Source organism: Danio aesculapii, chromosome 21 (genome assembly GCF_903798145.1).
Source record: "Danio aesculapii chromosome 21, fDanAes4.1, whole genome shotgun sequence".
Lineage (NCBI taxonomy): Eukaryota > Metazoa > Chordata > Actinopteri > Cypriniformes > Danionidae > Danio > Danio aesculapii.
The window spans coordinates 598,992-624,340 of NC_079455.1; the positions used below are offsets into that span (position 1 = coordinate 598,992).

General features: G+C 40.0%; 2 protein-coding genes across 8 annotated transcripts in view; one reads left to right on the forward strand and one right to left on the reverse strand.

The window, feature by feature from the left end:
* The first annotated feature begins 2,663 nt into the window (after positions 1 to 2,663).
* On the forward strand, positions 2,664 to 10,002 carry skp1 (S-phase kinase-associated protein 1). Its single transcript, XM_056447005.1, has 6 exons — positions 2,664 to 2,753; positions 3,229 to 3,325; positions 4,934 to 5,007; positions 5,911 to 6,054; positions 9,258 to 9,398; positions 9,481 to 10,002. Exons 2-6 carry the CDS (start codon positions 3,229 to 3,231, stop codon positions 9,514 to 9,516), a joined length of 492 nt encoding a protein of 163 aa, XP_056302980.1. The 5' UTR covers positions 2,664 to 2,753; the 3' UTR covers positions 9,517 to 10,002.
* Positions 10,003 to 11,815: 1,813 nt separating this feature from the next.
* tcf7 (transcription factor 7) overlaps positions 11,816 to 25,349 on the reverse strand; it is a 68,701-nt gene continuing 55,167 nt past the window's right edge. For 2 of the 7 annotated variants that reach the window (XM_056446997.1, XM_056447002.1), the window contains 5 exons: positions 23,884 to 24,000; positions 22,355 to 22,517; positions 22,145 to 22,264; positions 17,952 to 18,000; positions 11,816 to 14,097 (listed from right to left, as the gene is read on the reverse strand). In XM_056446997.1, the coding sequence (XP_056302972.1) occupies positions 14,021 to 14,097; positions 17,952 to 18,000; positions 22,145 to 22,264; positions 22,355 to 22,517; positions 23,884 to 24,000 (526 nt within the window). In that variant the 3' untranslated portion in view covers positions 11,816 to 14,020. Of the gene's footprint in view, positions 14,121 to 17,951; positions 18,001 to 22,144; positions 22,265 to 22,354; positions 22,518 to 23,883; positions 24,001 to 25,349 lie in introns of all 7 variants that reach the window. The other 5 variants (XM_056446999.1, XM_056447003.1, XM_056447001.1 and 2 more) reach the window with 3 other exon arrangements.

Consider the following 25,349-nt stretch of genomic DNA (forward strand, 5'->3'; position numbering starts at 1 on the left):
GTCCAGGATTATGGAGACCTCGGGATAAGAAAAAAATAGACTTTTGAAATAGAGATCTCAATAATTAACTCTGAAAAAGCCAAAACAAAGCATGCACTAGAGAGAAATCGACTTAGAAAGTCACTTACCTGTTTAATATTGATTTGATCAGCTATAGTTAGAGGTAGCGAGTTTTTCCTCCTCTAAGGGCTTATGTAGTCTGTCGCCATCTTGTGGATGGACAATGTCAACCGTCTTTGCTCTGCTCAATGCCAGGCTCATGGCTGCCGAAATTATGAATGTTTAAAATAGGCACTATCCTTATGAAGAAACTGCATAGTTGCAATCTAAAAAGCCTCAACAGTACATGATGTTGTCCAACAGCTGCAATATTTATCAAACTGTAGTGAGTTTATTGATCTGCTGTCACTCTATGTGGGCGGAGAAACACACAAGGGTGAAGAGGCTGTACGAGTGCTGATATTGAAGAATACTGCACGGCTATCAGCCAATCAGACTCGAGAACCAGACAGAACTGTTAATAAATTAAGTTATTGAATATCACCATAAATACCTTTCTAATTTATTTCTTGTACTGGAAGTAAAATATATTTGTGATCATTTATATCAGGGATCACCAAACAGATTTGAGCTCCCACTCTAATCAAACACACCTCAACAAGCTAATCAAGGTCTTACTAGGTATACTTGAAACACCCAGGCAGGTGTGTTGAGGCAAGTTGGAGCTAAACCCTGCAGGGCATGCACCGGACCTCCAGGAACGAGATTGGTTTATATGAATGAGTTTAGACTTTCATACTTTAAACAATTAAACAGTAAATGCATGAGTTGATGAGTGTTGATGAGAAAATTATTACTTCAGCTTGTTAAACAGCTTTAAAACAAATGAAGAGACCACTTAAAATTAGTTCTTTATATGTAAAGCTATGCATATTTATGTTTTTATTCTGTGTGTGTGTTTTTTATTTAATAAAACAACAAAAAGTGCCGTGTTTAAGACACATTTAGTTCAGTTTATATACAACAGTCCCAATTTCACCTCAGAGTCCATAAGAAAGCAAAATTTGCTGGAATAATCATTTGGGAGAAATGTTGAAGGCACTTTACAATCCAATACAAGCTCTACAGAATTAAAGGAATACACATATTTCACTCACACACACACACACATACCTAATAAATGCAGTAAATTCAGGAGGTTTTACAAACAGCCGTTTTTTTAATGATATCCGCTATGAGTGATCTTGTTAGGAGCCGAGGGGGATTCAGGTGGCTCCACCTACTGACAAAGTCCAGAGTTTGGCTGCTTATTTGTCCCATTTTTGACAGTATGCCATCATAAATTGTGAAAATATCCAATAGAAGAAGGCTTAAGACCATTTCAATGTTAAATTATTCAAATAGACGAATTCTGACTGAGGAAATGAGCTGGTCAGTTGTGCCATTTGCCTATAGGCTACAGCTTTTCATTTAAAACAAGACTGAACAGATTCCTAATGGGGTTTTACACTTTTTTTTCATAAAACTGTATTAACTTACAGCTTAAATGCACATTTGTAAATAAACACTAAAACAGTGTGGAAAGCTCTTTGACAAACATTAAAGAAATACTTTTGTTGCGTCTCAAAGTGTGGTTATGATCATCATCCGACAAGCTTAATGCAGGAAATAGGGGTCGCCACAGCGGAATGAACCGCCAACTTATCCAGCACATGTTTTTACGCAGTGGATGCCCTTCCAGCACCAACCAAACACTGGGAAACACTCATACACACTCATTCACACACACACTCATTCACTATGGCCAATTTAGGTTACCCAATTCCCCTATAGCGCATGTGTTTGGACTGTGGGGGAAACCGGAGCACCCGGAGGAAACCCACACCAACATGGGGAGAACATGCAAACTCCACACAGATGATAATACATGATAATAATGAAATAAACCTCGCATGTAGCCCATCATTTTAATAGCTAGCTTTATTTCTTTAATCTCCTGCGTGTTAATGTGAAATAATCCTTTAGTAAAAGATGCTTTTGACTAATGTTTGAATGTTTTGTTTTCCATCTCTCCATGTTTTACTCGAACTCCACACGGTGTTACAGATGAACTGGCCTGCATCATGTGTGTCCGACAGATGTCTGACTTGTACTTTACTCGCAGGATGATTCAGCACGATGAAAACAGCAACTCCCTCTCGTTTACATTTCTACCGGGCTATTTTAACTTGAATACATTCTTCAGTGCTAAATTAAAGCTGCAGGCCTTTGGGTGAAACCGAAAGTAAAATGAAAGTGACGCTGAAGTATTTGATGAGCTGGTCCAGCGCTATGCTGTGGTCAAGTCTAGAAGGGATACAGCTGCGGACATCATTAGCATAACTGTTGTAACACTGTACAGCAATGATTAATATTTTTTATTACTGTGAGGGTTGGGTTTAGGGTTAGAGTGGGAGTAGACGTTATGAAATACAATTTAATAGGTAATTTAATGAAAATATTTAATAATACTCGGTATAATTAGTGTTTTTACATTACTCTGATGGTTGGGTTTAGGTTTAGGGTAGCGGTAGGTGCCTAAAAAATAAAAATTAATGGATAATTTAATAAATAATTATCGTTAACTTCCGGCCGCAGCTGTATCCCTCTGCTGACTCTGCGCATGCGCGGTCATCAGCCACTCACGCTGAGCTCAGACTCATTCAGGCCTTGTTGACGCTCAGACTCACAGTTTGATCGCGCTCCCAGACACGGTAAGACCAGCACACAGTATACCGCATTAATCTGCAGTGTTTTGTACTGTAATAACATGTGTGCTGTTATGTGAAGTAACGCTGTTTGAGCGCTGGTCGGGATGAAAACAGCGGTTGCTATGCGAGGCCTGCATCCGCGCGGCTAACGCTAGCCTAGCATCACAAACCGCTGGTTTTACTCATCTTCTGCTGTTTTCTCTATAATCTCAAAGCTGTTTTGAAGCCTTTAGTGTTAGGTTTTTGTTATTTGTATAATTAAATATCCATGTGTGCGCGTTGGAGATTTGTAAATCAGGAAATCTTGCGTCTCTAAAGCGCGAGGCGGTTTTCTCTGTCTTTTTCTTTCACTTGTGATCGCCAGTTGTTGATGTGTTGAACTCTAGCTGGTCAATATAAGCTAACACTGCTGTTTTAGCTCATGACTGACTCTCATATTAATGTGTGTGATCTATAATACACTGTGTTTCTCATACAGATGCCGACCATTAAACTGCAGAGCTCTGATGGAGAGATGTTCGAGGTGGATGTTGAGATCGCCAAGCAGTCTGTGACCATCAAGACCATGCTAGAGGGTGAGGGAAATCCCTGTTGTCATGTCAGGTCAATGTCTGAGGTTAACATGTGCTGTTTGTTGTGTGTATGGTAGATGTAGTAGCTTTATGATATGTATAATTATGCATTTATGACAAATGCACACACACATATTTATATATATCAGCACATCCGAGAAATATTCTACCCCAAACTACCGAGCATTTACCCACAATTCACTGAGTTAGACAATAAAACACAACTGCAATATTTACTAGGGGGAAAACTGTCCTTTTAGCGGCACAATACATTAATGTCTGTCACAAAAAGAGAGAGCAGACCAATAAAAACATCAGTGATGCGCTTACAAACACATGCACAGACATCTAGATGATTATAATTGAATCATTGTAAATATTCTGATTATTATTGTTTTTATTAGAGTTTATTCTAAAATGTTAAATGTACAGCGTATTCTGCTCTATTATTATTTTTATAGATATTAATGAATATTATGATCTATGTGAATGATATGATATATTATTTAAATGTTTTATTATAGGTATATATCTTTTTTTTACTGCTACTACTTCTATTTACTGTGTTTTTACTATATTTGTATGTTCTATTATTTTTGTGTAAACTTTATAAATTGTAACTTGTCATGCCAATGAAGCAACTATTGATTATTTATATATATATATATATATATATATATATATGAGAGAGAGAGATGCACAATACATAATTTCCATACAATACTGGGATAAATTTGGTTTATATTATACACACGTTCAGACTTTAACCTATTAATATATAATTTCAGAAGTTTTCTTTGCTAATGCTAAGCAGTGAAATCATCTTATCAGCCAGTGATTATCAAAGTACAACATTGTTGACAGTCAATTAAATAGTGCTGATGTTGTTGTGAAGTCGTACTTGCATGCAGTATCAGGCCCAATATTCAAAGAAGAAATCATGTCACTGTGTGCTCATAACAGCACATCACTCTAATTAATCTGTATTCGCCATTTTAAATTCTGCTTTGGTGTTTTATTGAACACCAGAGTCTGAAAGTTAATGTAAAACCAACTTGTGTGTGTGACTGTGTGATCGTTTCAAAAGCGTTTAGTGCATTTTCAAACAGTGCAGCTTCTTGTTTCTGACTTCAAGGAATATTTGTTTTATTGAATTTTTATGTAATGATGATGACAGTTTTATTTTGCATTTGATTATATAAATTTTATACCTGTATACTGTTGTGATAACCAAAAAACCCTAGAGCGTGGTGTTTCATCTATGCTTGTAATCTATTATATTTCTCTTTCCAACTAAAACATTTTAATCAATTTAATATTTCCAAATAAAACTATTTATGTCATGTGATGAACTTGAATTCATACCTGAATATATATATATATATATATATATATATATATATATATATATATATATATATATATATATATATATATATATATATATATATATATAGCAGCAAAACTAAAAATATGGAAATGCCAGACCCTTCCAGTACAGTGCAGCTGCCCTAATCGTGTGTGTGTGTGTGTGTATATACACATATAATATGAGACGTATGATCAGTATATGCTGCTGTATGGTGTAATAACGCTCTCTGTTGTGCTCAGATCTGGGGATGGATGATGAAGGAGATGATGATCCAGTTCCTCTGCCCAATGTAAACGCCGCCATCTTGAAGAAGGTCAGACTGTTTAATTTTCAGATGATTTTATATTCACACATTCAGACTTTGCCGTCTAATATAAGACTAAAGCAGAATTTATTTATACAGATTAATTAAAATGAAGTACTGTTACGACCCACTGTCTGTTGTTTATCACGCTAATTTCAATATTGATTCTGAAAATGCATGAACTATGACTTCAAAACAACATTAGCACTATTTAATTGAATGAACACTGTTGTACTTTGATAGTCATTGGCTGATAGTATAAGTTCACTATTCTGAATTAGCAAACAATGCTTTTCAGGAAATATGTGAAGATGAAAGTCTGAATGTGCGAATGTAAAACCATCTTTACCCCAATCTGTTGATTGTGGTGGGATATTCAGAGGTCAGAGGTTATCTGATTAATACTGAGGCATGGAAAGATCTTTACTGTGCTGTTTGTCTGTGTGCTCCTCAGTTATAAGGCTTCTGCACTATATTTAGAGCATTGTATGTATGCACGCGTTTTCTTTTTTGCAATACACTGACCATATATTTGGCATTAAGGAAGCAAGGCTGCATTTATGAATATTATGAACATCTTCACAGTCTCTCTTTAATTAGCAGATTCAACTCAAACTCAATACATTTACAACTGAGCACTGGAAAAATGAAGTTGAGTTCAGCCTTGGAGCACAATATTACAGTTGTGATCAAATTAATGCAGCCTTACACGTCTTTTAAATATATGATGGTTATTGAAATTTCTCGTATAATTCTTGCAGTAAATTGAAGTGTTTATGTTTTACATGTTGTGTAGATTTTCAAAGTCTCTCATTAAACACTCAGCCAGCTCTCTATTAGTAATGAAAGTAAGAGTCATGGTGTCTGATGTATACACACATTCATCCTGCGGTGTGTGTTCTGTGTTGACAGGTGATTCAGTGGTGCACACACCATAAAGACGATCCTCCTCCTCCTGAAGACGACGAGAATAAAGAGAAGAGAACGGACGACATCCCCGTGTGGGACCAGGAGTTCCTCAAAGTAGACCAGGGCACGCTCTTCGAACTCATTCTGGTCTGTAGAACTCACTGCTTATACACAATGCAGAACCATCACATTCACAAAGCATCTCAAGGTTAAAGCCAGATCTGATTTAGGAGAAAATCTTTACGATTATGTGTGTCAGTGTTAAAAGTGGAGGACTCAAACGTGTGCTCTAAGGTCCTGTTTGCACTTTGTATTGAGATTCATTTCGTCAGTCCAATCAGAAGTGGATAACAGAGACACATTAAGGCCCTGGTGCACTTCGTATTGGAAAGAGAAGTGAAATGGTTTTTCATTAAGAACTGAGTCTAGTGGTTTTTGATCTGGTTTCTGCAGTGTGAAACCGCTCACCAAAGCAAGCTTTTGGGGGAGATTGTGCCTTTACTCTGAAACCCCTTTGAGCTACCATTGGTCTATTGCGTTTGGAGCTTTGACACTCAATTTTTGCTCTCAATCGAAAACAAAGAAATAGATTCTTCCATTTTGTTTGAAGCAGGGATGCTCATTTCGGTTAATTTTGCCAATCAACAACCGCCGCTCGTTAACCGAATATTAACTGGTCAGATTAATATGAAATTATTTAATTTAAACTCTCTCACTCGTGGTTTATGTGCGTGCGCTGCGTGTGACGAAAGACAATTACAAGTACTTTTAGCAAAGTATAGGCTACTATAGCATATAACAAGTCAGTTGCTTATGTATGATATTGCATTAATTTGCATACATGTTTTATAAGCTATAAAATGAAAGCCTGAGTTTTGGAGAAACTCTGAAGATTTATGCAGAAATCAAGAAGATCTTTGGATTAGTTTGATTTGTTGATTACATAGGCTGCTTTAAAAATGGATATTTTATAAGAACTATTAATAATTGTAATTCTCCAAGTGGAAATAAAGGTTGGTTTGTTGGTTGTACACCAAATCATCCCAACGCTCTGACCAACGCTCTGACTTGTGTCCAGCTTGTTTCCAAAGCAGAGCACATTTCAGAATGATTTGCGGCTTCTTTCTCCAATTGTGCAAATGAACAAAAGTGTTTATGATGCGGACGCAGCACAGTGGCGATCAGCATCAGCGCTGGTTTGGCATCAACTTGTCTGTGTCAAACTGACCAGCAATATTCTTTCGTTTTGCTTTTTTGGCAAAATATGTCTGTAGGCATGTGTGGTTGCACGTGGGGAGAACATGCAAACTCCACACAGAAACGCCAACTGACCCAGCTGAGGCTTGAACCTGCGACCTTCTTGCTGAGGCGAAAACACTACCTACTGCGTGGCGACAAAAAAAATCTTATCGGTGTACCAGAACAAATGCATACTTCATGCATTGACTAATGAAGTTCTAGATAACTTGTTAGGTCTCCTGTTAGGTCTAGACACTTTGTTCCATTTTACAGTTTTAACATGGAGACTAAAGTACAGTTATGATGCAATAGATCACGTGGAGTTGATAACACCAACACTTTCATTATCCAACACGAAGAGTTAGACTCTTATCAATGTGTCCTAAAGGTTCATCAGAGTTAAATGGTTGTAAAACATCACCGTATAGACTAGAGGTGCTCAGACCTTTTCATATGAAGGGCCAAAAAGCCAAATATCGATGTGGGCTGAAGATAAAACTATTTTATTTAATGCTATTTAGAAATAAATAGAACACATTGCTTTAAATGGTATTACCTAATGCAGTATAACCCTTTAATGAACACCAACTGCAATAAAAACAATCACGTTTATAGCACAGTGGAGTTCAGTGCTGAATACACTAGTCAAGCAGAATCTGCCTTGATTTGCTCACTAAACTCTCTGCATTGTCCTCTATCCATCAGGTGACTGTATGTACATTCTAAACCAGGGGTCAGGAACATTTTTTCAGCTAAGAGCCATTTCCAAATTTTTTATTTTAATTTTTTTTTATCAAATGCGTTTTTTAAAGAGTGTGTGTGTATAACAAGTCTGTTATTTTTAAACAAAACTATTATTTATGTCCATGCACAACTCAAAAATAAACATATATGACGCATCAAAATGTATAAAGAGGACAATTTACAGGTTTTGTTTTCTTTTTGCTATTGACACTCATAAATGTTTGAATTTACATGTGTGAGGTTACAATAGAAATGTACATTACCATAGAAATATAACTTGCCCTTACCAAGTTCCTATTCATTTTGCTGTAGAAAATACAATTTAAAGAGAATTGTAATTGTATTTTCAATAGGAAACTGATTTCTAGTAACAGTTCTAGTTTAAAAGCTGAAATATTATTGAAGGAAAACAGCTGCAGAGCCATGTATTTTTGGTCAAAGAGCCACATGTGCTTCCCGAGCCCTGTTCTAAACTAAATTACAGCATTTAAACTTAAACATTTAATTTCAGTTCATTTTGTGTAGCTTAACAATAAAACAAACAAATTAAAGATGACATTACAATTAAAATGACCATCTCTACCCCTCCATCATTCTCCCTCTCTTCTCAGATGGGATCAAAGATTACCATGGCCCAACTTTAGCCCACGGGCTCTAGTTTGGGCATCTCTGGTATAGACACACACACAAATGAACATCTGTTTTACCAATATATATGAATTTAATTAGCCAATTTTGATATATTTTGAAAAAAGTATTTGAAATGTGTTTGTTTTAATTATTTTTAAAGATTGTAACACTGAAAAGTAAACCTTTATTTAATATCTGTAACATTAAATACAAGAACAAACTCTTATAGGATGCAGTTCTTCACTCAGTCTGCATAACATTACACCTTATATCTGTCAGAGACTCCTCCCACTCCCCATCAGCCTATCACTGTGTGCATAGTTAATGAGCACGATGTCGTCATGCTCCTATCAGCTTCTCCATTTCTCTCTCAATAACATAACGTGAACAGAACTGGGTTTCCTGCGGTTCAGGAGGTCTTGTAATGGTCAGATCACATGTGAAAACACACACAGGACATGCTGAGTGTTTTTATTTTGAATGTACTCTGACATTAAACCGCTTCATGTATTACCATAGACATCACACATCATTCAGCACACGCTTCTCACCGGCCGTTTGATGTGTTTTCAATCAGGTCCTCTCCTGCTTTGAGCTCCGTTAGAATGAGTTGTGAATGGAGTCTCTTTCCGGTCTGAGAGACTGCAGCCGCGACGCTTGATAATCAGACACGAGTGTGTGTGTGTGTGTGTAATGGCGTGATCACGCTCACTTTCATCTCCCTTCCCTTTGTTTAGGCTGCAAATTACTTGGACATCAAAGGTTTGCTCGATGTTACTTGCAAGACGGTTGCAAACATGATCAAAGGCAAAACCCCCGAGGAGATCAGAAAGACTTTCAATATCAAAAATGATTTCACAGAGGAAGAGGAAGCGCAGGTAAGCAGAGCGCTCATTTCCTGTGTGTGTGTGTGTGTGTGTGTGTGTGTTCAGATTGACCACAGTGCTGTGTTTATTGCAGGTACGCAAGGAGAACCAGTGGTGTGAAGAGAAGTGAAGACCCCGACGCACTTTAACACTACGGATTGTTGTAAGAAAGAAAGGTTGAGATAAACTGCACTGCTTTGTTCATATTCCTCCCCATCTAACACAATAAACATAGTCAAATCCCCCCTGTGTTTAGCATGACCATTTCCCTCGCTCGTGTGGTGTAAACGCTGGTTTTATTTCCTCTCCCACGTGGAGAAAGCGCTCCTGTGTCCACGGCGGTTATTTTTACCGGAGCTGACGGAGGATTTATTATTATTAATATTGTTTTTCTTTCTTGAGTCGAGCCGAGCAGCTTAAGACAGATTCTGTTGTTTAGTTTAGTTTGAGGCTGAAGGTGGCGCTGTCTGCATCCTGTGTTGTGAACAGAAGTGAGTGTGTGTGAGTGTGTTTCTCCTCCTCTGTTCTCTCTGTTTAGGAAACTCCTCCACACTTCTGCTCCTAGGATTATACATATTTTAATTCCAAAACTGAATAAAAGCTGATTATTGTGGGATTTGTCATCTCTCTCTCTGTGTGTGTGTGTGTGTGTGTGTGTGTGTGTGTGTGTGTGTGTGTGTGTAAATGGTGTTGTGTTTGTGATTGAAGTCTTTTATTTTACAGTAGCTGTAAGTTTGTCTCTGTGGTTGAAGGACAGTTCTCCTCTAAGTCGTCGTGATCATCTACTTCCTCTTCTCTCTTCTGTTAGTGACAGAGTTCAGTTATTGATTTCCCACAACAGGCTTTCGTGCACACAGCGGTCATCATGCGTTTGGAACAGGTCTTCATTTTTCTGGCTTTAAGTTTTATCATTGGTCACAGTTCAGCCGGCTGTGATTGGTTAGTCAAATTGAGAAGTCTGCTGTCAGACACTTCAGTGGGCTCAGTCTGCTGTGATTGGTCAGATGGTTCAGTCTGCTGTGATTGTGATTAGTTAGACAGTTTAATCTGCTGTGATTGGTCGGAGGGCTCAGTCTGCTGTGATTGTGACTGGTTAGACAGTTTAGTCTGCTGTGATTGGTCAGATGGCTCAGTCTGCTGTGATTGTGACTGGTTAGACAGTTTAGTCTGCTGTGATTGGTCGGAGGGCTCAGTCTGCTGTGATTGTGACTGGTTAGACAGTTTAGTCTGCTGTGATTGGTCAGATGGCTCAGTCTGCTGTGATTGTGACTGGTTAGACAGTTTAGTCTGCTGTGATTGGTTGGAGGGCTCAGTCTGCTGTGATTGTGATTAGTTAGACAGTTTAGTCTGCTGTGATTGGTCAGATGGCTCAGTCTGCTGTGATTGTGACTGGTTAGACAGTTTAGTCTGCTGTGATTGGTTGGAGGGCTCAGTCTGCTGTGATTGTGATTAGTTAGACAGTTTAGTCTGCTGTGATTGTGATTAGTTAGACAGTTTAGTCTGCTGTGATTGGTCAGATGGCTCAGTCTGCTGTGATTGTGACTGGTTAGACAGTTTAGTCTGCTGTGATTGGTTGGAGGGCTCAGTCTGCTGTGATTGTGATTAGTTAGACAGTTTAGTCTGCTGTGATTGTGATTGGTTAGACAGTTTAATCTGCTGTGATTGGTCAGATGGCTCAGTCTGCTGTGATTGTGATTGGTTAGACAGTTTAATCTGCTGTGATTGGTCGGAGGGCTCAGTCTGCTGTGATTGTGATTGGTTAGACAGATTAGTCTGCTTTGGTTGGTCAGATTTTTCAGTCTGCTGTGAGTGGGTAGATTGTCAAGTCTGCTGTGATTGGTCCGATTATTCAGTCCGCTGTGATTGGCCCAGTGTGAATTTCAGCTCTTCCTCTCAGCAGATGTATACAGTAGAGTATCAGTACAGTATATTATACAGTATCTGAGTCCTCGTCCGCTGAAGCTGATTTGCAGAAGCAGGAGGTGGACACCAAGCAGACTTGACCAGTTTGGAAAAATGAACATCTCAACTTTCGTTTTATGATGACTTTAATAACCGATGATCCCCTGCAGTACCGGCCGGGCTCAGTGGGGGCAGCACCACAGGTTAAAAACACTGATCTATATTAAATAAGATATCTGAAAAGCTGAAGAGGGACACTTTACCACACCTGCTGCCAGCACTACAGTATTTACAGAGAGTCTCCTGTTATATTCCTCTCAGTAAACTCCTGTAATGAGCGTTGTTATGAAAAATCCCCTTTGGTTCATCTTTGTAAAGTTGCCAGATCTTGTAGGAAGACCTCGAACAATTGATGAAATATTCAATTCTCAAAGCGTGTTGACCTCAATCTGGCAACCCAGTTATTGTAAAAGTGCAGCTGTAAAGGCAGCGGCTGCAGAAGAAGCACAGGAACACTCAGCAGCTCCTTCAGGCAGATCTTTCAGAATACTTTAATCAGAAATCTAGACAACGAGTATTGTTACATCAAAAGCAAAAGACAGAGTGATGTGAGAGAGTGTGTGTGTGTGTGGTGATGTTGAAGCCGGTGGGTTCCAGATGAGTTGACGATGAACAGACCTGAGCAAACACTGAACACACACACACACACACAGTTTATTTGAGAGCATCATGATGAGCACGTTTGGCTGGAGCACACTACTGCAGACCTACACAACACACACTAATAAAAATGGCACTTGTATGAAAAGGAATGTTTTTTTTTTCTGTGTTTTTTCTCTTTTTGTACATAAAAACATATAAAAGTTGAGTTCTTTATGGACTTTCATATCTATAAAAGACAGTTTTACAACACATTTGGTTGTACAAGAGTTATGATGAGAACTGACACTTCAGTGAAGTGGGAAATGGCATTGAAATGAACGATCATCTTCAGCATGACGCACAAACACACACACACACACACTGGCTGAATCTCACACACAGCTCCCACTCAATCAGAGAAAGGCTTTCATTTTAAGATTGTCATAGCATGTGTATAAGCATGACACATCATCATGGAGATGTTATGCATGCTTATGACAGTTGTTATTAAGTGTCATTAGCTCAGTTATGTCACTAAATGTAAAGATGGCTTTGTTTGGAATGTCTTCATGACGACTTGACATTAAGACAACATAACCTGTCATAATCATGATAATTGTGTCTAGGACCATACACACCATCATTAATACTTTTCTTGACCTAAACACTGGTACACTCTAATGAATTTTGTTGCACTGAAAAAGTGAGCAGAAGTATATCCATGACAGTTATAACAGCCTCATGACAGTCATGTTTACCACAGGTTATGTCTTTATCACAACTTGACATTACCAAGACATCTCAATGTCATCTTTGCATTTCAAGAGTTCACACTGAGCTGATGATTGATAAAGCTGTGCATGCTGTCCCGGGAGAGAGCCCTGAGCTCATAAGATCCTCGAGCCCGGGGCTCCCTCCTGTTTGCAAGGTGAGAGGGGAGTTTGAGCTCAGGTAGATCTGGAGAACTCCCCTGCTGTAGTGGCTAATGAACAGATAGTGATTGCTCTTAAGAGATAACTACATACTAGGAGCATGTCTATGGTGCTGATTTGGATTAGCCAATTAACTTAAGTTGCATGTTTTAGGATGGTGGGAGGAAACCGGGGGGAAACCCACGTGAGCACCGGGAGAACGTGTAAACTCCGCACAGAAACGTCTGCTGGCTTGGTAAAGACTAGAACCAGTGACGTTCTTGCTGTGAGGCAACAGTGCTAACCACTGGACCACCGTGCCACCCATCTAGGAAAGGAGGAGGAGTAGGGGTGGAAGGGGGGATTCTTCAAAACAAAGATGGCTGTGATGTGGAACTGAGGGTGTTTATAGTGGCTTAGGAATCAACTAATCATGAATTGTATAATGCAGGACCAGCTGTGATCAATCATGAGCACCTGATCCTCTCCAAATGAGTTTATAATTAAACCATTTAAAATGACCCAACTGAGCTAATGGCACTTAATGACAGCAGTCAGAAGCATGCATAAAGCATTCATATCATGTGTCATGACAGTCTTATGAACACCTCTTCAGGTAAAGTGTTCCTGAAATTAATTTGACACATTCAGAATAAAGCCTCTAGGTCAAACACTCTGAATGGTAACGTTCTCTTCTTCGCTCTACACCATTATTTACTTTTATTGGCACAATCTTCCACTATTTTTGGATGTACTTTTGACGCTCTGATGGGAATCTTAATAATTCTGAGATCTGGCATTACAGTAATCAGTAATCAGCTCAGAAACTCTTCCCAGACTTGTGTTAGCAGCAAACCGTGCTTGATTAAAATGAAATGGAAAGAGTAGGAGCGCTCTGTGAGATTCAGCTGTGTGTAAATGAAATGCTGCCACTTCCGAAAGGACGCTCCATGAGATGCTGGTGTTAGGAGGCGGGGCTTGAGGAGGGGGAGGAGTCTCACTGAGGACGAATCGCACTCTCCGTTTTAATTCTGCTGAAGTCCAGCAAGAGTCTGGCCGGAGGGGCGGGGCGTTTGCCATGTGGGTGGGGACTGCTGGTGGGGGAGGATGGGCTGGAGGCGGGGCATCGTGAGGGGGAGGCGGGGTTTGTCAGGTGATAGACAGGTGAAGGGGGGGAGTCTATAGCACTTCCATCGGAAGAATGTGGGCTGGAGCAGCGCCCTCTCTGGAGGTAGCGAATGCACTTCTTTTTCCTCCTAGGAACAGTCAAGAGAGTTATCTGTGAATAAAGCGTGGATGCGAAACGTCACAAAGATGAACTCACAACAATGACAATATTAAAACAGACATGCCTGCGGTATTCACACCGCATCGCTTCTGGAGTACGAACCGCTCGCTTAGAGACTTTATATACGGCGAGTTCAACAAGACTGAACATTTACTCACTCCAGTGATTTAAACTACTCTGAGTTTCTTCTGTTGAACACTACAGGAAGATACTTTGAAGAATGCTGAAATCGGTAAATAATAGCAGGAAAAACATACTATGGAAGTTATTAATGGTTACAAGTTTTGTTGCTCACAGTGGTTAGCACTGTGGCCTCACAGTAAGAAGGTCGCTGGTTTGAGTCCCGGCTGGGTCAGTTGGTGTTTCTGTGTGGAGTTTGCATGTTCTCCCCGTGTTGGTGTGGGTTTCCTCCGGGTGCTCCGGTTTCCCCCACAGTCCAAACACATGCGCTATAGGGGAACTGATCAACTAAACTGTCTGTAGTGTATGAGTGTGTGTGTGTGTCTGGATGTTTTCCAGTACTGCCTTACAGCTGGAAGAGCATCCGCTGTGTTAAACAAATGCTGGAATAGTTGGCGGTTCATTCCGCTGTGGTGACCCCTGATTAATAAAGGGACTAAGCTGAAGAAAGAGGAAGTTTTCAGCTTTCTTTAGTGTTCAACAGAAGAGAGAAACTCAAAGGTTTGAAATAAATGACGAGAGTTTTAAGATCTGGGTCAACTCTTCCTTTAAAGCACTGGAGTTTCTGTAAATCAGACACAGAGAAAAGGGTACGGCAAGAGTCTTCAGTGTGTGACTGCTGCATTAATGTCAATAACATGTGATGATGTAGGCTTCATATTATAGATGAGAAGAAAACTGTTATCAGATTATAGATCTGCACAAAACCTGCTCAAAATACAGATGGAGATAACACACGGCCCTGGATATAGATAACAATACAATCAGAATACACTGTAGATACTAATAAACCGGTACAGTTTAGTGTGTGTAATCAATATAGATATCAATAAAAGAGTAAAGGTTGATGTGTGTAATCAGCATGTAGACATTACTGAGTCTACAGTCAGTCTAAACACACATCAGATTGTGAAAATGGTGGTGAGTTTGGTGTGTGTCGTTGCAGTTTAGGTGGAAATAAGATGGTAAAGATCAGATCAGTGTACATGACTGCAGTATAGATGAGAATAACAGTGTGGATTAGGAATATATAGAGGAACACACGTGTAAAGGGTGGTGTTTAAGAGCTGCTGGCTCTCAGTGAGCGCTGACACTACCGAGGTCAACAGATGAAGTGGAATACACACTAATGGAAGAGCAGATCATCCAGAAGTCAAGATCAAGCTGTGTTTATCCTCACACACACACACACACACACACACACACACGCAGCAGAGCATTCAGAAGTGTTAGTAAAGCACCCAGCCCTGAGTATCTGAACCCCACAGAGAGAACCCAGTCAGGAGAGCTGGAGATCCACTAGTGTGTCACTAACACACGCACACACACACACACACACGTCTGATTGAGAGTATCTGTGGGCATTATATTACTCTTCCTCAGTAGTTGAAGCTGCAGTAGGTGATGGTGTTCAGACACATGTGTTGTTGTGTCTCTTCACACTCCAGTAATACTGATTACAGTAAATGATCTGAATGTGTTTATTTGTGTTTCTTTATTCTGGGGGAGGCAGAAGACTAACACATGTTCATACAGGTCAATACTGTCAGGCTGACGTCTCTCATAATTCTGCTCAGGAGCTCAAACTGTCTGTCAGCAAATGTAGATTTGTCCGTCTGCAGCCGTTCACGCAGATCCATGTGGACATGAGTGACAGCGGTCAGGCTGAATCAAAACCTGTTCAACTCCTGAATCAATACTGGAGTGAGTTCGACACCATGGCTGAAGTGTTTCTGTCAGACAGGTCATGTTCAGTTTTAAACTCTTCCAGTCACGCAGAGCTGATGTAGATTGGGTTATTATGAATGGGTTATATGCACAGAAGTGTTGTTCAGCCACTGAAATCTCCCGGTGACAGATTGATGTGACTATTTTCAGTTTCATAAGGTCCTTTTACAGCAGATAATGTAGATTCATATTGAGTTTAACAACAGAACATCAGTAAACAGCACTGTTCCGCCTGCTTTACTGAGCTGAAGATGCTTTTCTATTCTCATTGGGTTGTTTCTGATCATTGACAGGCTGTGACGCGCTCTCTGTGTTGTTCACCGCTACTCTGAATACTCTCTCTGAAATAGCCTGTGAGTATGGCTCTGTAATAAGTGTAACTCCTGCACGCCGCAGGCCAAACACTCAGCATACAGGAGTGGCTTTAGGACAGTGTGTATGAGAGAGTGAGAGCGGTGATCCTGGCATGCATGAAATATTACACATTATGACGAGTTCTGCTGCTACACAACTGCAGTCGTGCTGATATAACAGTTCTTCATTCAGAAGGCTCGGATTAAGAATTCAGAAGTCCCTGGACAGAATTACTGCGTCCCAATTTCCCTACTATCCATCCTAAACAGTATTTGAAGGTAGAATTAGTATGTCCTAAATCATAGTATGTTGAATGGTGCCGGATGGTTTAAACTGGAAGTGTAGAAGCGTCTATACTCTAACCACTGATATTACCCACAATACATTGCATGTAGGATGTGACTCGATTAGAACTACAAACGCTGGTGAAAAGTGTAAACAAACTACAAACATGGTGGACACGCGAGACCAACTGTCGAGTAGAGGCTTCAGTAAAGATGTTTGTATGACTGATACCTAATACCTCACCCACTGTAATGTTTAAACCGCATTACAGGTCTTATAGTTCATCTGAACAACACTGACCTTATATCTGGTTACTAGGGTAATAAATATGCTTGCAAGAGTATTCTGAGTGATTGCTCGGTGGTTGCTAGGGTGTTTCCATGGCATTCTGAATGGGTGTAAGGTAGTTGCTAAGGTGTTGTAGTTGGATGCTATGCAGTTGGTAAGGTGTTCCGAGTGGTTGCTATGGTGTTATAAATGGTTACCAGAATAATAAAGGGTGCTATGGTGTTCTGAGTGGTTGCTAGGGTAATATAGGTGGTGTCTAGAGACTGAGCTGAATGAAGAGGCTTCGGTAACGGTGTGTGTGTGTTGGAGAGGAGATCTCTGCTGTAGTGTAGAACTTTACAGGAGGAGTGTGTTGTTAAGAGTGTGTGTGTGTTGCTCCAGCGCTGTGTGAATGGGACGAGCGGGTCAGAGAGTAGCAGTGCAGCAGTGTGTTTAATGCGCGCGCACACACACACACACCCACACACACACACACACACAGGGGAGTGTGAGCAGTGCTGTTAGTCTACACACCTGCAGGGGCCGCACCAGTCCGTCTGTTGGTTCAGGCCGAAGCGAGCGCGGCATTTCTTTGGAGAGCCAGGCTCTGAGCGCAAGCAGCATGCAGAAGAAGAAGAGCAGAAGAAGAGCAGAGGTGAAGGACAGACAGAGAGAGAGAGACCGCAGACTCACACACACACACACACACACAAATTAGAGAAGCATTAATACACACACAGACACATGCACACACACACAGCACAGAAGTGCATGCACACACACACACACCCACAGCAGATCAACACAGACACAAACTGCACAGAAGCGTACACACACACACACACACACACACACACACATATGAACAGGCACAAACACAGCAGAGCAGCACTAACACACACACACACACACACCACACATCCAGCAGAGAAACACACACAGCCAAAAAAAAAACAGAAACATGCACACACAAACACAGCAGATTAACACACACACACACACACACACCTGTGCTGGAGTCCTGCTGCTTGTCCCGTTTCCTCCGCTTCTTTTTGCCCTGTGGTGGAGAGAGACCAGAGAGAGGATGAATACACACACACACACACACACACACACACACACACACACACACAATAGAAGTCAATGGAAACTCCCCACAGTTCACAGAAAACATGAGGTGTGTGTGCGCGTGCATGTCAGAATTTGTGTGTCAGAGTGTGTATGTGCGTGTTTGCCAGTATATGTTTGTATCAGTATGTGTGTGTGTGTGTGTATCAGTATGTGTGTACCGTGTATTCCTAACAGTAGTGCGACCAAATGTCCCCATATTTTGTGTGTGTATCAGTATGTGTGTGTGTGTGTGTTTGAATTAGTGTGTGTAGCTGTGTGTATCAATGTGTGTGTGTGTGTGAGTGTAATAACGCGTGTGTGCCAGGATATATGTGTGTGTGTGTGCATCATTGTGCGAGTTAGATTATTAGTGCGTGTCAGTAGTAAATGTATGTGCATCAATATGTGTGTGTGTGTGTGTGTGTGTGTGTGTGTGTGTGCTTCATGATATATGAAAGTACATGTATGTGTGTTTGTATTAGTATGTGTAACTGTGCATGTCAATGTGTGTGTGTGTGTCAGTACATGTAAATATGTGTGATATTATGCGACCCACACATAACGACACACACGTCTGTGGGCTGTGTTTCCTGTCAGCATGTGCGTGTGCGTGTGTGTGTGTGTGTCAGCTGTGAGTGTATTAATATCTCTGCAGGAAACGCTTCAGATTCTGCCTTTACTGAAGGAAAACAAGCGATGAAGAGAAACACACAGCCTCCAGCGTGAACACAGAACACACACACACTCCTGAGAGGATCTATCACAACACACACACACACACACACACACACACACACACACTGTGATGAGGAACACTCCACCATCAGGCCTCATCAGCTCACAGCTGTGCACGACTATTACAATAAGAAGCCAGTCCTCCAGCATTTACTGCTGTTATGAACACTGCAGATACAACCTGAACATTCTTCAAAAGCTCTCTTTAAATATGTAAATGAAGAATGAATAGTGAATAAGTCTTTAGTTTTGATGAGCCCACAATATAATGTTATAATAATAATAAACATTAGTGATGGGCAATGATTAATTACATCCAAAATAAGCGTTAGTTTGGACATCATTTAAGTGTGTGTGTGTGTGTGTGTGTGTGTGCTGTGACGAAATTATTTAGTAGCTCAATCATTCATTCATTTTCAGCTTAGTCCCTTTATTAATCAGGGGTTGCCTCAGCAGAATGAACCGCCAACTATTCCAGCATATGTTTAACGCAGTGGATGCCCTTCCAGCTGCAACCCATAACTGGGAAAAACCCATACACACTTATTCACACACACACACACACACTACAGATTACCCAGTTCCCCCATAGCGCATGTGTTTGGACTGTGGGGGAAACCGGAGCACCCGGAGGAAACCCACACCAACACAGGGAGAACATGCAAACTCCACACAGAAACACACACTGACCCAGCCGAGGCTTGAACCAGAGACCTTTTGAGCTACCCACAGTGCCACCGTGCAGCCCTGTTTTGTATAGTTTTAGTATTTAGGTGTGTATTCAGGGTTTCTGCAGGTCTCATCAAGTTCAGTGTAAGTCATTTTAAAGTCCATTATGAATGAAATGTTAGACTTATACAGGGCTAACGCTGAGGATTTCTGTTAGAATATCCCGATTGGAAAAGATTTCACTTGACCTGTCATATATTATTATTCTAACTACAGTGATTATAACTTATCATAATAATTTCCAAATAAAAACACAGGTCAGGTCAGGTCAGGTCATGTATCCTCAGTATAAATAACTGGAAACGTTTAAACATGCTGCTGTTAAATTAATCACATGCTATTTTTAAATGAAATGTTAATAGTGTCATTGAGATGGGGATTGTTGGTGATTGTGTGGCTGTTCATGGCCAGATTGGGCAGCACAACAAAGAAAAATGAAGAGTAAAAGACCAACAACACAATATTTCTGTAGATTTAGGAGACTTTCTGAGGCCAGAAATGTATCTTTTGAGATTTAAGACCTTTTAAGACTTTAAAGACTCAGCAGATACCCTGGTATTACATCTGCATTATGTAAGACCATATAATACACACACACACACACACACGCACACACGCACACACACACACACACACATATATATATATATATATATATATATATATATATATATATATATATATATATATATATATATATATATAATGTCAAAACCAAGGTTTCTTCTGAATGTGATTAATGGGGATTATTCTCAGCATGATTAACCCTTTATAGTCAAATACTCATTGGAAAAAGCCCGAGTTACTCAAAGACTTCAGAATTTAAATAAGATTTATAATGAAAAAAAAGAAAAGAATATATAAGAATATAAAATAACTGAATTAAAACTATGGAATTAATGTCTAAACCATTCAAAGCAAAACATCCCTTTTAGACGCCATCTCTGGTCTCAGTCTACATTTGTCATGCTCTACAATAATTACCACAAAAATCTCTGACTTATCAGCCAATCACTGTGTGCATAGTTAATGAGCATGCTGACATCACCCACAGCAAGGAGCTGAGCCCCGCCCTCACTCTCAGCGTCAGACTTCTCTCTGTTCCTCTGTATAGTTTGGCTCTGCAGCTTCATCAACAGGTTTAAAAGAAAAAAACAAGTGAATGATGCATTGTCTGTTTGTTTGTTTGTTTGTTCGATTTTTTGTTTGTTTATTTGTTTGTTTGTTTGAGTGTTTGTTTGAGTGTTTGTTTGAGTGTTTGTTTGTTTGTTTGATTGTCTGTCTGTTTGTTTGTTTGTCTGTTTATTTGTTTGAGTGTTTGTTTGTTTGTTTGATTGTCTGTCTGTCTGTTTGTTTGTTTGATTGTTTGTCTGTTTATTTGTTTGAGTGTTTGTTTGTTGGTTTGTTTGTTTGTTTGATTGATTGTCTGTCTGTCTGTTTGTTTGTTTGATTGTTTGTCTGTTTATTTGTTTGAGTGTTTGTTTGTTGGTTTGTTTGTTTGATTGTTTGTTTGTCTGTCTGTCTGTTTGTTTGTTTGATTGTTTGTCTGTTTATTTGTTTGAGTGTTTGTTTGTTTGTTGGTTTGTTTGTTTGTTTGTTTGTTTGTTTGTTTGATTGTCTGTCTGTTTGTTTGTTTGATTGTTTGTCTGTTTGTTTGTTCGATTGTTTGTTTGTTTTTTCGTTTGTTTGTTTGATTGAGTGTTTGTTTGTTTTTTCGATTGTTTGTTTGATGGTTTGTTTGTTTGATTATTTGTTTGATTGTTTGTTTGTTTGTTTGTTTGTTTGTCTGTCTGTTTGTTTGTTTGTTTGAGTGTTTGTTTGTTTGAGTGTTTGTTTATTTGATTGTCTGTCTGTTTGATGGTTTGTTTGTTTGTTTGATTATTTGTTTGATTGTTTGTTTGAGTGTTTGTTTGAGTGTTTGTCTGTCTGTCTGTCTGTTTGTTTGTTTGTTCGATTGTTTGTTTGAATGTTTTTTTGATTGATTGATTGATTGATTGTTTGTTTGATTGATTGTTTGTTTGACTGATTGATTGATTGTTTGTTTGATTGTTTGTTTGATTGATTGATTGTTTGTTTGATTGATTGTTTGTTTGACTGATTGATTGATTGATTGTATGTTTGATTGTTTGTTTGATTGATTGATTGATTGATTGTTTGTTTGTTTGTTTGATTGATTGATTGTTTGTTTGACTGATTGATTGATTGTTTGTTTGTTTGTTTGTTTGATTGATTGTTTGATTGTTTGATTGATTGATTGATTGTTTGTTTGACTGATTGATTGATTGTTTGTTTGAGTGTTTGTTTGATTGATTGATTGTTTGTTCGAGTGTTTGATTGATTGATTGTTTGTTTGAGTGTTTGTTTGATTGTTTGTTTGTTTGTTTGTTTGTTTGTTTGATTGATTGATTGTTTGAGTGTTTGTTTGATTGATTGACTGATTGATTGATTGTTTGTTTGAGTGTTTGTTTGATTGATTGATTGTTTGTTTGAGTGTTTGATTGATTGACTGATTGATTGTTTGACTGATTGATTGATTTGTGTGATTACAGGTGATTAGCTGAGGTCACAGGACAGATCTATCAGATATCAAACACATCAGCAGTGCCGTATATTTGTGTATTCATTACCAAAGCACTCACGTAGTTGTCACGGGCCGACCAGCTGGGGTAGAGCTGCATGTGCAGCTGCCGCTCCTTACGGGCCAGCTCATAGTACTTGGCCTGTTCCTCACGGGTCAGAGCGTGCCACTGCAGCACACACACAGGTTAGATCGTGCTACTGTCTCACACAGACTCAAACTCAGACTCACACACACACACACACACACACAGACTCACCCGGCGGCCCAGGATCTGGTTGATGGCGGCGCTCTCCTTCAGTGTGCACTCTGCGATCACTTTAGCGCGCATCTCCTTCATGTACAGCATGAACGCATTCAGAGGCTTCTTGATCACCGGCTTCTTGGGCTCCTTCTCCCGCTTGGCCTCTGCATGAGACTTGCTGGAGGACAGAGGAACACACACACACTTCACTACACCGTGGTAAAACACCGTGAAACACACTACACCACAGTATGCTGCAGTAAAAGCAGCGCAGGTGTCGTCTTCTCATTCATTCCAGACACACACATGTTTTAAAATAGCCTGTGTGTTTATTTACAGTGATCTTCTTTTTCCAGCTAATGGATTTACAACAGTTTTACACTCCCAAATGTGCAGTGGATGCAGAACGGATTCACGCTTTGCACATGGTTACAGCCTTATTCAATTTACTAAAAGGTCAAATTTGTAGCAACACTTAAAGGTGCAGTGTGTCAGTTTGACACCCAGTGGTTCAACTAGGTATTACAAGGAGCGAGTCTCACGATTGAGTTTAAAGGCTGATTTGAGTCATGTTCTAAATAAAAGCAACGACACCTGATAGAAGGAATATTCTCCATATTATATTAGAGACGGTTTCAATTTCTCACAGGTGAACAGAAAACTGACAATGATCAGCTCAGGTACAGCTCATGTGCTTTATTCAGTGTTAAATGCTAATAATGTGAGTTTGACATGACATTTATTGTCATATAGTGAAAGCAGCAGCAGATAGTTCAGCTCAGATCTGGAGAATAAAACAAACCCTAGATAAACTCTAGAACTAAACACACATCAGTGATTCAGCATCTACAGTTAATAATGTTAAAGAGGGTTAATATGTATTCATTAGATTATAAACCTGACCATTTCATGAGTGAGTGCACTATTCTGAGCTTCTGAATGGCTGGATTTACATTTCTGTCGTGTTTCCTCTGGTGTAAACAGCCAAATTGCTCATCACTGCGTATCTCATCATGAAGCGTGTTGTTCAGACACGGGGTTACAGTGTGACCTGCTCACCTAATGTTTACGCTCCTAATATTTATAGTATTTGCTCATTAATAACTTCATGTGGAACTCTGAATCTGCGTCTCATTTCAGAATCTCCTACTGGTCCACACTTGGCAATAAAACTGATTCTGATTCCATTACCATTGTAACCATTGACTTCCATAGTATTTGTTTTTCCTACTACTGTAGTCAATGGTTACAGGTTTCCAGATTTGTTCTAATTATCTTTAGTGTTCAACAGAAGAAATAAACTCAAAGGTTTGGAAACACTTAAGGCAGAGTAAAAGGTGAGTACATGTTCATTTTTGGGTGAACTGACCCTTTAATGGCAGCCTTTAACCTTAGCTGAAGGGCTTTCATGCAGGTTCAGGTCTGGGCTCTGGGCACTACAACCCATTTATAAAGGTGTTTAAGCTAAGAAATTCATTGCGTGTGTGTGAGTGTGTGTGTGTGTGTGTGTGTGTGTGTGTGTGTGTGATACGGCAGAGACTTACTTATAAATGCTCCTGTCGAACTGATCGTGCTCCTGCTTTCCTGAAGGAGGCACTATAGCGGGGTGAGGGATTCCTGTGGGGTGCATGCCGGACTGCAGCATCAGAGAGTGAGAGAACCTGCACACACACACACACACACACACAGAGAGAGAGAAAGAAAGAGACACAAACATAAACACAGGGCTCCATGGTAAATGTTTCAATACAAAGGCACTGCGCTGACAGAAAGCTGCTGTTTGCACCCCATTAAAGGGTCAGTTCACCCAAAAATGAACATTTACTCACTGCATAACCTCCTGCGAGTGTTTAAAACATTCACAAGCGTCTTTCTTCTGCTGAACACAAGAGAAGATATCATGAAGAAAGAGGAAAACCTTTCAAAAGCAAATACAAGTCATGGTTACAGGTTTCCAGCATTCTTCAAAATATCTTCCTTGTGTTCAACAGAAGAAAGAAACTCATACAGGTGTAACAAGAGGAGGAAATGAGGACAGAATGGACATTTATGGGTGAACTGTGCTTTTAACAAAGCTCTGCAGTGTGTGTGTGTGTGTGTGTGTGTGTGACCAGCAGATGGTGCTGCAAGCCTCTTCTACTCAACACACTCCATCAGTCAGACGGATCATCTGGAGCGGAGAGAGCAGAATCACACACGCACACGCACACGCACACACACTCTCACTCCGGATCTGAGCCCTCCACACGGGGCCAATTGAACAAAGATGTGCCCGGGCTGCTGACATCTGACAGAAACATCTCACACACACACGCGCACACACAGCCTGCGTGTGTTCCTGCTGTAAGATCAGTGTGTTTGTTCTTGTGATTCGGGTTTTGGGCTCCAGAGGAAGGATTTGATCATGGATTTGACAAAAGCAGAGAGAAGAAAAACTGACGGATCTGAGACTCAAACACACACACACACACACACACACACACACAAAACACTAAAGCTCTAGTGGAGTCAGAGCACACACACACACACACACACACACACACAACACTAAAGCTCTAGTGGAGTCAGAGCACACACACACACATACACTCACACATGCAAACAAACACTCACACTAACACGCACACACAAACTTATTAACTCACAAACACACACACACACACACTGAAGTGCAGTGCTGGCAACAACAATGTTTTGGGTTCGACTCCTAAAGAAAAACCCTTCAATAAACCATCATCATCATCATCATCATCATCATCCTCATCATCGTGGGCTAAATGCAGAAGTATAAATGCAGCAAAGCAGAAAGCGTCTGTGCAGCCGCTGCTCTAGATCCAGCATTACTGAGTTCTATTGCCAAACTGCACTGAAAGCGTCCTCAACATGAGGACAAACACACGCAGAAGCAGAAAACCTCTATAAATGATGAGTGATTATATGAACTTCAGCTGAGGTAATACAGGTGGAAGAGTTCCTCCTCTTGTGTCACTTTACATTTGTTTATTCAGCC

Bases quoted from the DNA above. Each gene is read 5' to 3' on its own strand.
- skp1 (XM_056447005.1), top strand. From the start codon at position 3,229: ATGCCGACCATTAAACTGCAGAGCTCTGATGGAGAGATGTTCGAGGTG. The intron at 6,055-9,257 runs GTCTGTAGAACT...CCCTTTGTTTAG, and splicing joins CGCTCTTCGAACTCATTCTG to GCTGCAAATTACTTGGACAT. The intron at 9,399-9,480 runs GTAAGCAGAGCG...TGTTTATTGCAG, and splicing joins CAGAGGAAGAGGAAGCGCAG to GTACGCAAGGAGAACCAGTG.